Source organism: Talpa occidentalis, unplaced genomic scaffold (genome assembly GCF_014898055.3).
Source record: "Talpa occidentalis isolate TD23 unplaced genomic scaffold, MPIMG_talOcc4v2.1 talOcc4.6, whole genome shotgun sequence".
NCBI classification, from domain to species: domain Eukaryota; kingdom Metazoa; phylum Chordata; class Mammalia; order Eulipotyphla; family Talpidae; genus Talpa; species Talpa occidentalis.
The window spans coordinates 92,570,286-92,587,931 of record NW_023604972.1 but is presented as its reverse complement, the minus strand read 5'-3'; the positions used below and the strand labels follow the sequence as shown (position 1 = coordinate 92,587,931).

Here is a 17,646-nt window from a genome sequence, read left to right as displayed (position 1 = left end):
TCATTAAAAACTGCACATCATGATTGCAATATGTGTCAGAACAATGAATTGTTATATCAGATACTTTTTCAGCTGCAATTCGGGCCTCCTGTAAGTTACCAACAAAAGAATTAGATTTTCTTAGTGCCTGTATAAAACTCTTATTACCTAAAACATGTAGTCCCCCAACATCCATACTGTGTGACCTATAGCCATTTAAGTTGTATGTTTAATACATGCAGAAATGAGAACTCAGCACATTGTGAAAGCCACAGTTGAAGATATTTTGTTTTCATGGGCATCTTTCTTCCAGAGATCCTATGCCAGTTTTGCTCTCCTTCCTCCCCAGCAATGACATACACAGGAAATTCTAATGGATTTTGCATCAGTTAGAAATTCCTCCAGGTTGCAAGTAAAAGAAATCTCATAAACTGTTAGCTTAAATACATAAAGAGATTTGTTTTTCTCACATAAGATGATTAGAGAGAGACATCTGCTAGGTTTCATTCAGCAGCTCAGTGGTGAGTTTAGGCTAGGAGTGGTATCTCTGAAATTTTTATTTTTCCTTCATAAGTGAAAGATGCATGTTTTAATGCCAGTTACTCCATCTCTTTTCATAGAAAATGTGGGAAAGGGTCAGTTCCCTGTTTTTGTCCCTTTTATAAGTAATCCAAAATATTTCTAGCACTTATATACATATTTCCATTTATATCTCAGTTTCCCAAAATTTTGCACCCGGCATCTCTTGCTGGAAGAGAGATTGAGAAAGAAGTCCTACAATTAATGAAGGTAAGAAAGAAGGAAGAAGGATATGGGTACAAGTGTTGGGTGAACCAGCATCTGCCATTGATGCCATTAATAATTTCTAAACAGAGCAAATGAGGAAGATTTTTAAAAGTGATAAACCCACATGATAACAGTATTTAATGTTGACATTTTACACAAATATGAATTCTAGTGGAATGTGGATCTAAATGTGAAAGGAAAAAGATAAATCTTCTAGAATAAAATATAGGATAACATCTTCATGATCTGTATGTAAGCAAAGATTTTTTAAATAGGATACAAAAAGCACTCACCATAAAGGGGAAAAAATGTAATAACTGGACTACTGAAAAATCAAGAACTTCTGTCATCCAGAGTGAAAAAGCAAGTTACAGAGTTGTGTTGCTTCCAGGGTCTGACCTTTATATATAGTCCTCCCATGAACATTCTTACACATGTCTCTTGATAAACATATAAAAGTACTTTTACTGGGTACCTGGAGATGAATTAGTTGGTCAAAAAATGTGCACATGTCCAAATTTAGTAGATTCTGTCCACTAGTTATTAAAAATAGTTGTGGAAGTGAGAGTAAAGTGGGAGATTATACAATATCTAACACAATATATAATGCTATATATAATATATAAAATATTATTTATCATTATATAATATATACGTAAACATATATAATGTATATATCCAACAAAGGACACATATCCAGAAAATATATAGGACTTCTACAATCACCATGAAAAAGACAATAGAAAAAAAAAACAGACAAAATATCTAAATAACTAATTCACAAAAGAGGGTATTCAAATGGTCAGAAAAACATAAAAATGTGTTTAGCCTCAATAGTTACCAAGAATGCACATCTGCTATATAGAATGGCTAGAAAAGTACAATAGCGAGTTTTGATAAGACTGTGGAACAATTAGAACTCGCAAACCCTGCAGACAGGAGTGCAAATTAGTACAACTACTTTGCAAAAAACTGTTTGAGCGAGTCTACTAAAACTGAACATACTTCATGAGCCACAATCCTTCTCCTGTGTATCCAGTACAAAATACTTATATATAATCACCAAAAGGCATATGTAAGAATGTTCATGACGGCACTATTTACAGCAGCCAAAAACTAGAAACAACCTAAATGCCCAACAATAGAATAGATAAGTGAAGTGTCATCTATCAATACAGTGCCATTTTATTCAGTTCTAGAAGTGAAAAAACATAGCAGCATGCAATAGCATGTTACTGTTGGAAAAATAATGTTCCAAGATGGAAAATAGATACAAACGGAGTACATATTGTATTATTCCATTTATATAAAGTTCCAAAACAGGCAAACTATAGTCTGTGGTGCTGGGGGCCAGAAGAGTGGTTGCCTTGGAGGGATGGAGGAAGATTGGGAGGGGGGCAAGGGAGTTGGGGGCATTGGTAATAATTTCTTTCCTGATCAAAATATTTGTTACATGGTGATGTTTCTTTTGTGACATTTTATTGAGTTATACCCTTATTTATGCAAATTTCTTTATGTGTATTACATCTTCAGTAACTTTCCTTTCTAAAATATGGCGAGCAGAATCTCCCAGGTGGCGCAAGGTATTAAGCACCTTCCACAGCCTTTGCAACACGAGTTCAATCCTAGGCTGGCCAGAGAACAACCTACATGGCGAGGCAGACCTCTCCTGTGTTGCCCACTGCTCCCTTCAACAGTGCATTTCAGTCAATCTGCCTGTTCCGCTCCCCGCTCTGTCTCTGGTGAATCCTCTCACTGCCCCCCCACCCCCGCATCTCTGGTCTGTACCCCAGCTCTTGTATACATAAATAAATAAATCTTTAAAAATTAAATAGGGCCTTCCCAGTAGCGCAGCGGGTTGAGCGCAGCGCTGTGAAGCTGTCCGCAGCCTCTGTGGCATGGGTTCGATTCCCACATGGCGTGGCAGACCTCTCCTGTCGCGCCAGCTGCTCCCTTCAGCAGTGTATTTCCATCATCTGCCTGTTTTGCTCCCTAACTCTCCCTGGTGAATCCTCTCACCATCCTATGCCTGTGACCTGTACCCCAGCTCTTGTATAAAAAAAAAATAAATCTTAAAAAATAAAAAAATAAAAATAAATTTAAAAAAATTAAATAAATAAAAGGTCGCTAGCAGAAGCAGCTCTTTACCAAGACCATGGAAATGCCTGGGCCTTGCAGGATACAAAGAATCTCAGTTTGGGTTGACAAGTCATTTGGTCCACCTAGATGATGCAGATATTAAAATCAGTGAATTAGAAACTTTAATTCCATCTGCAATTTTAATTGTCCCTTGCCATGTGACATAAAATCGATAAGTTCTGAGAATTAAGGTATGGAAATTTGGGGGTGGGGGGTTGGAGAGGACCTGCTATAATGGCCTTGGGGGAATTCTGGGATATTTAAAGTACAGTTAGGCCTTGTGGAAGCCAGGATTAAGAAGTTATGAACTGAGGCAGCTCCTTTCTGCTTCCTTCTTTCAACAGTTACAAAGCCTTTTCTGTTTCTTTCCATCCTCCTGCTTCATTGTTTTCTTCTAAGGACAAACTTCCTCAGTTTATACATAGTTTCATTTTTCTTGGCCATCTGAGTATTTTATGAATCTTTTGTAGCATGGTAAATATGTAAGCATAGTTAACTGGCAGTAGTCTAAGCTTCCTAACTCCTAAATCCTGAGTCAGAATTAAATTGGCCTAACTCATCTTTTGTCCTCATTAGAACAGGCTGCTAGTGAACTCTCATCAGATCAGTCATGACAAGAAGATTGAGAAAACCAAATCATGGGTTCCTCTGGTTACCATATACTCTAAAATATGAATTGTACTCATAGTTGCATTTTCAGAAGAATGAGTAGGGGAATTTTCCTAAACCAGGTGATTCCTGTAGGAATGTGATGGGACAAAAAGTTGAGAAGTCCACACAGGTTAATGCTCTTTCCCACAGTGTTAAGATTACAATAATGATTACTCCTGTAATCTTCTGTAGGGTAAATGATTTTCAGGCTTTTCGGCCCTCCTGCCATTAGGATCGTCCTGCCTGAGGGGGCACCTGTGTTTGTTACATTGCTATAAGTTGTGTTGTTTACTTTTGTGGGCCATGGGTGCAGTGTTGAGATATTGGGGAGAGAAGCAGAAGCAGAAGCAGAAGAGAGACAGGAGAGAGAAGGGGAGAAAGAAAGCCAGAGAAGACCAGAGTGAAGACTTGCTGGGGCTTAAAGGCCTGCCACCCTCCTGCCCCCACCCCTGCTGCCTGCCGTGCACCTGATTGCTGCACTACACGTAAAAGCTCAATAAAAGCCTGAGAAAGCCATCAAGGGCTTCAGGACTGTCCTTTACCTGGTCTGCCAAATCACAGAAAACCTGCTCTGTGCCCTTCCTGCCACTACCTCTTCCCACAGAGCATCCTTAACCACCAGATACATCAATATCATTGGATCTTCCAGGTCAGATGGCCTGAATGGCAGGGGAGCTTACACTGCAGTCTAGACCTGTGCAGAGCCCATCTTTGCACTGTGCCCCACTCAAAGTTGGCAGTGTTCTGAATCACCAGATTAGTGAGTGGGTCAGAACAGCCTTCCCAATTGCTGGGAAGTGATTATTACCCTACTTATTCAAGAAATGATTCTGAAAGCCAGAACAGATAAGTGAAACAGGGGGGAAAAAGCCCAGTGCAAGCAGGGATTCTTGACTTTCAGATCATTTTAGTAACTCTCTTGCTGGACTAGGAAGCTCCTGTGACATATTGTTAAATGAAACAAAAATAAATTTCAAATGCATTTATGCTTTCAACAAATATTTATTGAGTAACTATTATGTGGCCTATTACATGCCAGGTGTTGCTACATGCTGAGATATAGTGGTAAATAAGTCCAACATGGGTGCATTTTATAATGAGTTTTCAGTTAAACATTAATTTATCATTAATGATTACATACATTTCTACATTCCTATGGAATGTACATCATAGCTATACATTAGTTTCCAATTTAGAAAATTTCTCCCCAATTACTTATTTAATGAACACTTTATGTGGGGCTTAATAAGTAGCAGCACTACCCTAAGCATCTCATAGGTATGAACTTACTTAAGTTTTATAGCAACCACAGATGTGTATTGTTATTATCACCCACATTTTACAGTTGTGGAAACTGGGGCACAGGGTAATTAGTAACTTGGCCAAGTTTATACAGTTAGTAAGAAGCAGAGCTGGGGGTGGACTCTAGGCAGTTCATGCTCTTAACCACCACTTTTACAAACTCCTGACACTAAGACTAATTCTACCTGATCCCTTATCCTTAGGGGATGGGGCCTAACTCCATGATCTTAACCCATAGCCTCAAGCATACAATGTGGGTATACAGACACAGATAAACACACTGTGTTCTTGAGGACCTGGACCTGGATATACACAGTACCAGCAACAATAGCAGTAGCAGCAGCAGCAGCAGCAGCAGCAAATATCTTTTTATTGGTGTGTTATTTTTATTATTTTTTTTGAAAAGATTTATTTATTTATGCATATGTAAGGGCAGGACTGGCCACAGTGCAGGTTTTCTGATCCCATGCAGACCGGGTAAAGGAGCAGTCAGAGTCCTCAGTGGTTTTTTGCAGGTCTTTTATTGGGGTTCACCAGGCATATGGCAGGCAGGGGTGATGGGGGGCCGGGAGGCTGGCAGGCCTCCCAGCCCCCAGCAAATCCTTACTCTATCTGGGCTCTCTGGTGATCTCGGCTTCTCTTCGGCTTCTGCTGCTGCTTTCTCAGCTTTTTCTGGCGTCCCTGTGACGCCGCCCTTAAAAGCACAGTCTTAGCGCAGGTGTACCCACTTCAGGTGCCCGCCATCAGGCATGCATTCAGGACCACAGGGTTCCCTCATCTTTCCTGATAGCGGGAGGGCAGAAAAGCCTGATACCTTTTACCTTACCCTACAGCATACAAGAACTGGGGTACAAGCCAGAGATATGCGGGGTGAGAGGATTTACCAGAGACTGAGCAGGAACAGAACAGGCAGATTGACTGAAAAGTACACTGCTGAGGGGAGCAGCGGGCGAGTCAGGAGAGGTCTGCTCACCATGTGGGTTGCTCCCGGGCCAGGGATACAACTCATGCTGCAGTGGCTGCGGACAGCTTCATAGGTAGCGTCTTAACCCCTTGTACCACCAGGGAGGACCTAATTTATTATTTAGTTTACACTAAAGGCACAGGTACAAAATCATTAAAACAGAAGACAAAGAAGGTAGAATGGGAGTGGGGGAGGCAGTAGATGTTTACATCAGAAAACCTAGACTGAGGGAAACTTGCTAATCAGCTCAAAACTGAATTCTGAGGTTCTTTAAACCAAGGCTGAAAAGGAAAATATGATGGGTTTCATGACTTTTGTTCCCTGACTGAAGGAAGAGCCTTGACCATAGAAAGGACCACAGCTGCTCATTTCCGAGGCGGGGTTAGGAGGTGGTGTTATGGCTTCAGTTGTTACTTCTTAGCCTTATGGTGCTGCCCAGTAGTTTTACATTAATCATCTATTGGATTTCTAATTATTGTATTTTGCTTTGGTGGTTTTTTTGGCTTTGTTTTGTTTTTATTTTTTCCCCAGTATTTCCTAGTTCTGTGCCACTTGAAATTGTATTTCATTGTGCCAGTCAATCAGATGAAAATATTCACTGAATTTAGCACCCACTGTGTGGAGGTTAGGGGAAGAAGATATACAGAAAACAAGATTCTTGTCTCTAACAATGCTTATAATTCAAGAGGAGGGTGAAATATACTCTCTGAATTATTGTTGAAAAACAAATGTTTTTAAAATAATATGCCAAAAATAAAAGTTAATATTGGGTGATCCCAAAGCATCCAAGGAACACTGGTCAGTCATGTTAGACTATCTCAAGGATGTGGATTTTGATCCTGGATTTAAACAAAGGGTCTGGGACTGGTAGGGTAGAAGGGTATCCAAAGCTAGCCATGAAAGACAGAAGGAGATCAATTGTAGGAAAGGGTGGAAGTAGTCAGGTAGATGTGTCTTTGAAGGATGGTATCAAGAAATAAGAAAAAATGGGGCTCTTTGTGTTCCTTGAGGGACTCCATCAAGAAGAGCCTAGTCGAGTTCCCTGGAGGTGCACCCATTTTATGCCATACACATTTTATAACAGGGTGGTCCCCAGGAAAGGGGGAGGTTCCAGGTTTCCTGCCTCACCCAAGGGAGGATGGAGCTGAGCAGGGAGAGAAGAAGCTGCAGAGAAGACTGAAGAAGGATGGAAGCAAGATGGAGAGCCAGAAGGAGACCTAGAGGAGGCACATGTTGCCGAGAGACACGTGAAGAAACTGCACTTGCCTTTTGGTCCTGGACTGGTTGAAACAGATGTGGGTGAGAGGCCACCTCCAGGGGAAATGACAATGGCGGGTTTTGTCTTGATTATGATTTTGCTCTTTTCCTTCCAGACTTGTCTGGTTGTTTCTGATCCTTTTCTGTAGGTCCCCACTGGAAGATGCTTTAGATTTGTGACTTGCTTTGGGGCCTTATTCTGGGCCAATCCTGCTTGGGTGGACTTTTACCCAGGAGGGGATTGGTAACTTTGGGTGCTTGATTTAGAATCTATATTCTTTGCCTTTCCTGTATTGTTTCCTAATTGTATTAAAGTTCCTTCCCCATTAAAATCTCATATGTTTTGTGTTGATGCTGTGAATGGCAGAACCTATTTAGAGCAGACAGATTTGCCGTGTCTGGGCTGCCCCTCTCCCTGCCCTGTAACAGTTTCTTGAAAATATAAAGCAATAGTCAAAAGTTAGTTACTGTGTATCAGGCATTGAGCTTTAGTCTTCCATGTACTCTGTAAAGTGGACACTATTATTTCCATTTTGCTCACAAGGATACAGATTCATGAGTTAGGTTAGGTAGCTTCTGCGCTTAATGTCATCTAGCTATTCAAGATTTGAAACCCTGAATGTCAATCGATTTGTCTTGACCACGAAACCCAATCTTTTGTGTGCCACAAACATTCTGTAAGTTGTCTATTTAAGATACAAAGAGGTGATGATCACTTGAGTAAGTTCTACAGATTTCCTTTGTGAGAAAAGTTATCTATAGACAATTTTTTTGCAAAAGTCTAAAATAGAGGGTAAGAATTTTTTTTAACTGAGTGCATGATTTTAGTTAATTTCATTAAACATCCATCACGATGCCCCCTTGACAACAGACAATAACACCGAAAATATCCTTAATAAAGTTTTTAGGTCACTCCATGCATTGGGTGGATAATCTTGCAAAGCAATGACAGGGACAAACCACCCTATCCAGGTAGAAACTTAAGTTTCCCCAAAAGTCCAGGCTATGGAGACCTGGAAAAGAGTAACTGCCCAAACTAAAAGGAGGGCTGTGGGAGAGACACGAAGGCTGGTTCCGCGAAGGGGGAACAGGGTGCTGCCCGGGGCCGCCGCAGCGGGAGCGCCGAGGCCCGCGCGGGATCCCGGCCCCCGCCCGCCCGGGTGTGGCTGCGGCGCCCGGGCCGCGCCGGGGTGTGCGCATGCGCGCGGGGCGCGGCGGCTACGCGGACAAAACCGCCTCCACGGGGCCGCGTCGCTCCCGGCTCCTCAGCTCCCCGCCCCTCCTTCCCGCGGCGCTCGAGGGACCATGGCCGATCCCCGCGTGAGGCAGATCAAGATCAAAACCGGCGTGGTGAAGCGGTAAGGAGCTGCGAACGGCGCAGCCGCGAGCGCCGCCTCTCCTCGCCGCTCGGCGGCCCGAGAGCCCCGGCGGAGCGCAGGCCCGAGGCGGCGCCGGGCCCTGGCCTCGTCTGGGCTCCGCGGCGGGGCGCGCGGGCCGGGGCGCGCCTTTCCCGCTGCCTCTCGCCTCACGCCCCGGCCCGTGGAGCGGCGGGGATCGGCCGGGGCCTGCCGCCCGCGCGCCCGCGGCCCGGGAGCCGGAGGGGCTGCGGCCGGGCGGGGGAGGCTGGGCCGGCGCTGGCGGGGCCTCCCGTGCGCGCGCGGCCACTCGCCCTGCGGGCCTGCCTGCTGGGGAGGCGGCGCGGCCCGTTCCCTGGCCTCGGCTGGACGCGCAGCCCGGCTCCGCAGTTTAGGGCAGACGTCCAGAGCCGGGCCTTGGGCAGAGGGGAGGCCCTGCTGGAGCCTTGTGAGCAGACAGGGCAGGCCGGACTCGCGGGCTGAATTGGCGGGGCGTGAACTTGAGCACACTCCTCAAACTTGGGTGGCCTGACTCGCCAGGCGACGTTCCCGAGCTCGCTCCAGAGGCTGGGGATGCAGTTTCAGTAGCTATCCTGGAATTGGGCCTAATGCCTGGCTCGTTAGACTCTCCAGTGCTTATTAGAACTTTATTGAACAGACACAAGAAGATTAAACTTTCCGATGAGGCATTTCACGAGAAAAGAGAAGCAGCTTTATGAAGTAGTCGGGTTTTTGTTGTTGGGTTGTTTGTTTGTTTGTTTGCTTTGTTTTTTTTTTTGCAGTAGGAATGTCTGATTTCCAGCCTGCTGACTTCTTCCTTTCTTTCCTTTACTATTTCCACCATGAGAAAGCACAAGGCAAAGGGGAGAGTAAATTCGCTTTTAAAGATAGTGCATCCGAGTCTTGGCACATCACACACTGTCCTGCCCTAGAAGCTTTATTATTGCGAAAATATCCTTAATGCAGTTAAGGTAGTAAGGTAGTAAGGAGAGAATATGAGTAGTTGTGAAATGTACATACAGTCTCTTCTGAAGTGATACTGCTTGGGTTCAAATCTTGACTGCCATTTGTTATATGTTGAATATAACATTGCAAAGTGCCTCAGTTTATCCATTTGTAAAATGAACTAGGTACCCACTTCATGAAGTTGCTGTGGTTAATGCTAAGTTTAAGACAGTGTGTAGCCAGTGTGAGTGGCTAAATGTTAAATAATAATATTGTATTTTTATTTTACAGACTGAGAAAATGAAGCTTAATAAAGTTAGAAAAACTAAATTTGTCTAAGGTCACAGTGCTAGCTAGTGGTATGGAAAGCAAGGAGATCAAGGAAGAGAACCAAGGTTCCTAATCTGTAACTTTCTATTTTAAGCTACAACGCTCCAAAAAAAAGGGAGTGTTTTTAAAAATGTCTAGTATAGGAGGGAAACAGATGTATAAAAAGAGTGTTTTTAAAAATGTCTGGTATAGGAGGGAAATTGAGATGTGTAATTGAATATATAAGCAATCTGCACCATCACTTTTCACAGCTATGTTTTCACTTTTGCTAGGCTTGCTTTGGTTATGTCATTTTAGTAAATCTACTTTTGGCAGAAGTACCAGGATATAATGGAGAGTACTTTAGTTATGAGAAATGACTTCTTATGGTAGTTTCCCATTAATTATCTATATAACCTTGTCATTTGTCATCCTTATGATCGATATTAGTTTATAACATTACTCAGGTCAAGTGCTATATGCTTATATGTATTCTAAACACACTCATTTAGATAGTTAATAAGCTGAGTGTTTAGGTTTTCAAAAATTCCCAAGTAATCATGAGAATTAATACTTGGAACTAAAGTTTTGTTCTAAGTTTATTTCCAATAATAGAGCATTATCAGATTTTAATTCTTCACTAATTTCATCAATTTTGTAAAACCCCTTCATAATTTACAACTCAAAATGATAAGTTAGTGGAAATATCTACATTTTTTTTCATGACTTTTCTATTGACATTTTGGTGTGGAGCTTCCCCATAATATACTAAAATGAGATTTTTTTTTAAAACCTAATTTTAATTTTAGTTGTTTATTACTTATATTTTGTCTTACTAGAAACTCATCTGTATTCATAAATATTGTCCCCTACTCTTTTCCTCCAGAGGATGGGAATGCTATTTGAATAGCTATCGTGCAGTCATAATTTTTGACTTCTGTTAGATACTCCAGTGCATATTACATTATTGTTCAGACACAAGAAGATCAAACTTTGATAAGGCAATTCATGAGAAAAGATAAACAGCTTTATGAAGAAGCAGGTTATTTTGCAGTAGAAATGTCTGATCTAACCAACTGGTTTCTTCACCTTTACCTACCTTTCTTTCTTTTTTTTTTTTTTAATGAATTCTTTTTTTTTTTTTTTTTTAATTTATTTGTTTGTTTATACGTGCACTGGGTACAGTCAGAAGCGCGGGAGGGTGAGAGAATTCACCAGAGCCAGAGCGGGGAGCAGAGCAGGCAGGGGGCCCGAGGCACACTGCTGTGGGGAGCAGCGGGAGGCAGGAGAGGTCTGCGCGCCATGTGGGACCCTCCTCCGGTGGCCGGGGAGCAGCCGGGGATCGAACCGGCGCTGCAGAGGCCGCGGTCAGCATCGCAACCCAGCGCTCAACCGCTGCGCCACCGGGGAGGCCCCCTTTCCTTTCTTTATTATTATTCCCACCAGAAGAAAGAACAAGCCAAAGGGGACAATAAGCTATTTTCTACTGAAATTACTATGACTTTCCATCTTCTGTTTAAATATCCTATTTTTAAAAATCTTCATTTTTTACCTCAGCAGAGGAAAAACATGGATATGGCAGATACAGTAGTATAATAATTGTTGGTACTGAATGATTATGGGACTTCATTATATTCTCTCTGTTTTAAATTTTTCATCATAAAAGGTTGTATAAAATGCATTTTTGTCCTCCAAATTTAATTTCAAAGACTTCTTCATTAATTTCATAGTTTGGGCATGTTTTTGGTTTCATGAATGGAATTCTGTTCATTAGTTTCTAAAAGCATTGGTCTAAAAGTCAGTTTCTGTTCTCAGCACCTTTTTTCTAGTCAGGTGCTCATTTCTCATAGTCTTATTTCTCTTCAGAAGTTACAACTTTTATTTGGAAGAAGAGATTTAAAGTCATCATTCATGCCCCCAGTTCCTTCAGTTTCTCTTCAGGAATCAAGAACTACTAGAAATATAGTCGAGGTATTGGGTCCTACAGTTCAATTTAGGCAGACTATATTGGGGGTGGTGTGACTTTTAGAGTTTAGTGTTTAATCAAATCTGATAGGATACTCAGTGATCCAAAACTTTCCTGTAGTAGGTTTTAGGAAGAAATCTTGACAGGCAGAACAATTGCTATGAGACAATGAGACACATTTAAACAAAGGCTTGCTCCAAGAAATTTAGAAGAAGAGAGATTTCTTCTAATCTCTCTCCAAGAGAGATTAGAAGAAAGCAATAAATAAATGGTGGTATTTACATCATCAAATGAGTGAAAGAGTGTCACCATGTTGGCAAAATGGTGAAGGCTATCTAACGGATGACAGTCATAACAGAAAGTAGAATCAAAATTCAGACACATTATTTTATGCCCTAGAAAAATTGGCAGAAGCCTCCCAGGCCCCTAGTCCTAGAAACTTTGTTACCTCACATGGTAACAAGGCAATTTGTCTGATTTAGTTATGCATTTCAAGACAGGGGTTAGGTCCTTAGAGACAAGGGAAGGGTATAGTTACTAGGAATGACTTGTGAGAGTTGGACAGCAAAGAGACTGCCTTGGTAGTAAGCCTCTGACTCCTCAGATTCCTTAAATATCCCCTTTCGAGCAACAGGAATGTTTGCCAGGATTGATCCATCTGTGAAACTAGAGAGAATTTTGCACTGTATGAATTACGATACTAAATTTCTTGGAGCAAGCCTTTGTTTAAATGTATCTCATTGGTGGTGGGTATTACTTGGTAGTATGGGCCTGTCAGTCCTTTTTTAAAGACTTGGATCTATCATCCAGGCAGATTGCCAGACCAACTGATAGCTTTAACTGGGTCCCAGCTAATGTGGCAAATGTACGAGGAAGTTACCAAATATTACTCCACTTTTCTTTTTTTCCAGTGCAAAATTATAAATCCTTTTTTATTTATTTTATATTTTGCTTATTTTTTATTTTATTCATTTTGATATCTAGGTGTATCAGTGGTTCCAGTTCACCTGGGGTTGAATGGTTTCCTGAGATGTGGAACCTTCATTCTAAAACTGGGACAGTCCCAAGTAAACCAGAATGATTAATTAATACCTCTTCTGTAACTAGCTAACACAGCATTGTTTTGTTTGTGCTGTGATTTATTAGGAGATAATTTGCAGATAACACAACTGTGTTTTGGATGTTGTACCTAACTTAAAACTTTTGTTTTCTGTAAATATGAATCCTTGCCAAAGTAGCTTGTTTTCTGTATTAATTTAAATTGTCAGTAATTTAGAATAATTTTCATTAAAGTAGAAGGAAATCAAGGATTGATGTTTTAAATGTTGACATGGTATTTCAGCTAAATGATATATGTACATCATAAATTTCCAAGTAGGATTTGCATTGTTATTTAAACTAGATTTTTGGTAAGTTCAAGAAATTCTTTTGCAAGAACAAAATGTTTTCATCTATTTAACCTGAAAAGTTACTTAACTTTAAAGCCAGCTTACTTTTAATAAAGCCTGCTAAACTAGCCCACTGGTGAGTAATTGATTAAAAATACTTTCTTAAATATATCTTTTTATAGCCATTTTAGAGTGGTAATGGCTTAAAATCCAATGTGAACAAAGAATGTTCGGGCATTGGAAATAGCACTGACATTGGCCCATAGTTTTCCTCTGATTAAATGAAAGTGACACCAGTAGATTAGAATGAGACTAGGACAATTCACACTGCAATTGTGTTAGTTTAACTTTAACAATCTTTTAACACTCTTGTTTAAATGTAGCTGACATACCATAATTACAAATCTACAAGCCTTGATTATAGAATTTTACATCATGAATCTGTGGGGAAATTGTATTGATTTTTTTTTTTTTTTTTATAAAGCAAGCACCTTTCCCAAACTAAGGAATCGTCCCACATTTGTTTATACCTGTACCTCTGATATACAACTATGTATGACTTATGTACTAGGCAGAGCAGGTATAAAAATGATATAAAAGGTAAGTAAAATATCCATGTTATTAATTAAATACAAATGTTCATATATATGTGTTGTATTGAACATATGTACTGGTTATGTGACGTAAAAGTGAAAAATATTAATGCATACTTACATAAACATAGAAATATAGTTCCCCGCCTTTAGTTTTAACTATTTATGCACTTCCAATATTTAAAATGATGGATAGAAGTATAGTGGGCAATGTCTGGGACAGGTTAATGACATAGCCCTACAAATTATTCCTGTAAGCTTTAGTAGTTTTATCTTATTTTCTTCTCTTCTCCCACATATACCTCTTTGATTTGAATTAAAGTAAGTTCAGCCAAAATGGCAGTGTTCTACCTTGAAATTTAGCTAACATCTTTTGGAATTTCTGCAGTATACCTATTTCTCTGAAGTGATGGTGAAGGGCAGTGTTAACATTCATTAGGTAGTCAGGTCTTCACCTTTCATAATGCTGCAAAGGAAAAAAGCAAAGGCCTCTCATTTTCTAGTCATAAGTCCATGGTTTTCCCAAACCAAGCTGTGGTATTCTGCAAGTTAAATGTGGAAATGAAAGATATTTTTTCCCCTTTTTTGTTTGTATAGATGGCATGTTCACCGCATAAGCAATGTTGGTAATTTTTGTTAATATAGTCTAGAAATGTTCAGGTATGTGATCTGCTCCAGTATTCCATTTCCAATAATAAATTTATAGAATAACAATTATAGAAGATGCTGTTTTTATGTGCTCAAATAGAACTGATATTTTTTTTTATTTTTTTTTTAATAGAGGCATGTTTATTTATTTATTTGTTTGTTTGTTTGTTTGTTTGTTTATACAAGCACTGGGTACAGTCAGAAGCACGGGAGGGTGACAGAATTCACCAGAGCCAGAGCCGGGAGCAGAGCAGGCAGAAGGACCGAAGTACACTGCTGAGGGGAGCAGCGGGCGGCAGGAGAGGTCTGTGCGCCATGTGGGACCCTCCTCCGGTGGCCGGGGAGCAGTCGGGGATCGAACCGGCGCCACAGAGGTCGCGGGCAGCTTCGCAACCCAGCGCTCAACCGCTGCGCCACCGGGGAGGCCCTAGAACTGATATTTTATTTTTTATTTTTTATTTTTTCATGTTTTTTTTTTTTTTTTTTTTTTTTTTTTTTTGTATTTGTAATGACCAAAGCAAAACATTTAAAATCGCAGCTTCTGGAAGAACCATTTGTTCTTGCCAGTCTTGTACCTCTCCTCAAATTTGACCTTGGCCTCTCGTCGGGCCTTGCATTTAAGAGCAGGATCTCTGAAGACATCCTTGTTGACAACAGTTTTGTCCAAGGGGATATCCACAGAGTACCTGGTGGGCATGAGGTGATTGTAGTTATACACTTTCACAAAAGACTTGATCTTTGACCTTTTGGCAATTTTCTTCTTGCCCATGGCAGCTGTCACTTTGCGGGGATAGCGATCAATTCCAGCCACCAGAGCGTGGCTGTAAGGGCGGTCTGCGGTGCCATCATCAATGTTCTTCACAATGACCGCTTTGCGTCCGGAGTAGTGTCCGGCCAAGACCAGCACCACCTTCCCGGGTTTCATGAACTTGCCCATTTCAGCAGCAACCACTCGGGCCTACAGCAAAAAAATAGAACTGATATTTTAATAATAACATATCTGATTTATCCAAAGATCACCTATTATTAGCCTCACTCACAGCCTATATCTTTGAATCATCTGGTATAGTGTTAGTACATAATACTCAACAGAAGTCTTTCAAGTGAGCAAATAAATTAATGAAACCTTTCTTTATAATTTTTTTTACCAATAAGCAATAAGAAACCACTAATTAATTCTAATATTATAGCATAATAGTTACTATAGTGACTTATTCTTACTGTTGGAGTTTAATAGATGGACTCCCAAGCTCCATTTACTACATACTACATACGTGTGACCATGAACAAGTTACTTAACCTTTAAAATTCCCAATTTTCTTAGCTAAAAAATAGGTTAGGGGCCTCCCTGGTGGCACGCGGGGTTAAGCACAGCACTGTGTAAAGCTATCCGCAGGCTCTCTCACCTGCTGCTCCCCTCAGCAGTGTATTTCAGTGGATCTGCCTGTTCTGCTCCCCACTCTGTCTCTGGTGGATCCTCTCACCCCCACACCTCTGGCCTGCACCCCAGCTTTTATATGCATAAATAAATCTTTTTAAAAAAATTAAAAAAATAGATTAATGATAGGTTATTTCTTTCTTGTATTGTTCTTAGGAGAGTTGGAAAAGATAATCCTATGAAGCCCTTAACCCAAATGTCTGATAGGTAGTAAATGTTCAAAGTTTGTTTATTTACTGCTATTATCATTGTCTTAGTCATCATCATCACCATCACTATCATTCTTTAGAGGTATAAACGCTGTGGAGAGAGGACATAGGATGAGTGTTTACTGATCCCGAGAAGAGATAACTGAAACTTGCTTTGTTTTTAATTGTGACAAAAGCTAGCTTTTTAGTTGTCTTGTTCACTAGTTAACTGGAGGAGAAGGGAAGGACATGAAGCTTGTGTTTTTGAGTAATTTCTAGGACTTTGTAATGGCTATCAGTTTCTATAAACTACTTCAAACCCCAACAACAACAACAAAATCTTTGTTTATATCAGTGACCTTTGTATTTTTAGCACCTTAAATGTTGTGTCATTATCATTAATACAATGTGCCAAGGTCCGTTTGACTCTATTGTACTTCCATAAAATTTATTGTAGAAGGTAGTCAAATGGGTAAATATTTGAGAGCTTTTGTTCTAAAATTAATGAGTGATTCACCCCAACTGTCAGAAGACATTCCTACAATTATAATGCTATATTATAGTTATTTCCAAATTCTCCATAGTATTTTGTTTTTAACCAAGTTCTGTCTTTGTTATTGTTGTTGAGATCCTTTTACCTGTATATTTTACCTGTAACCTGTATATTTTACCTGTATCCTTTTTACCTGTGTACTCTATTTTTTATCTGTATACTCTATTTTTTAAGTTTTTTAATTGATTTATGCATATAAGGACGGGTGTAGGCCAGAGGTGCAGGGGGGTGAGAGGATTCACCAGAGACAGAGTGGGGAACAGAACAGGCAGACTGACTGAAATACACTGCTAGAGGAGCAGGAGGGGAGACAGGAGAGGTCTGCTATGCCATATGTGGGTTATGCAACCCAGCCAGGGATCAAGTGCTGCAGTGGCTGGTGATAGCTTGATAGCACTGAGACTTAACCCCTGCACCATCAGAGGCTCCAGTATCTATATACTCTTTAACTCAGGGTTTATTTTTCTATAAAAGTTTTTGGAATAAGTTGGCATCTACTTATTTTTTCACGGAACAATTCATAGTTTCTGAATAGTACAAAGTGGCAGGCTTTTAATATGGCATCAAATTGCCTGAAATACATCTGTATTCTATGAAACTTTTAAAGACCTGTAAGTCTACTAAAGTGTGTTTCAGCTCAGGTTACTACTACAATAGATTGTTGCTCTGTTAAGTTGTAAAGATTCTGCATTATATCCAGATATTTGAAATTTTTCTTAAACAAAGCAGTTCTTCTCATCTTTTTAAGTACCAGAGGGATGATATATAATACAGTGATTTTCACAAAACAGGCATTTAATACATATTTTCAGTTGAGTCAAGGAATGAAAGAAACTAGAAAATATTTCAGTTATATGGAAGGGATAGCTCAAGATCTGGAAATAGAAGTTTGGTTTATGACTGAACTTTGAAGACTGAAATGGAGAAAGTTTGATGAAATACTCTAGTTAGTTAAATATCAAAAGAGCAACAGAATAACTGTAAGTAATCACAATGCTCAGTTAAAGACTTTTTTTAGGTAATATTAACAAAATTAAAAGATAAGAAAATACATTTATATCAACAATTTGATTATTAAACTTCAATGAAAATGTTTCATAGTTTACTTAGAATTAACCAGACTATCTCCCTTTGATTCTAATTTAATAGAGGGTGTATGTGTACGTATCTGCCTGTAATTAAGTT

At 40.1% G+C, this 17,646-nt stretch overlaps 2 protein-coding genes across 2 annotated transcripts in view; one reads left to right on the top strand and one right to left on the bottom strand.

The window, feature by feature from the left end:
* The first annotated feature begins 8,294 nt into the window (after positions 1-8,294).
* Positions 8,295-17,646, top strand: part of TBCA (tubulin folding cofactor A) — a 66,806-nt gene continuing 57,454 nt past the window's right edge. Inside the window, exon 1 of the mRNA XM_037530692.2 lies at positions 8,295-8,436. Within this exon, the coding sequence (XP_037386589.1) occupies positions 8,384-8,436 (53 nt within the window). The 5' untranslated portion in view covers positions 8,295-8,383. The remainder of the gene's footprint in view (positions 8,437-17,646) is intronic.
* On the bottom strand, positions 14,784-15,252 carry LOC119261402 (60S ribosomal protein L27-like). Its single transcript, XM_037530691.2, has one exon. The coding sequence runs from the start codon at positions 15,217-15,219 to the stop codon at positions 14,809-14,811; it is 411 nt and encodes a 136-aa protein (XP_037386588.1). The 5' UTR covers positions 15,220-15,252; the 3' UTR covers positions 14,784-14,808.

Coding starts and splice junctions, on each gene's coding strand:
- LOC119261402 (XM_037530691.2), bottom strand. CDS start 15,219: ATGGGCAAGTTCATGAAACCCGGGAAGGTGGTGCTGGTCTTGGCCGGA.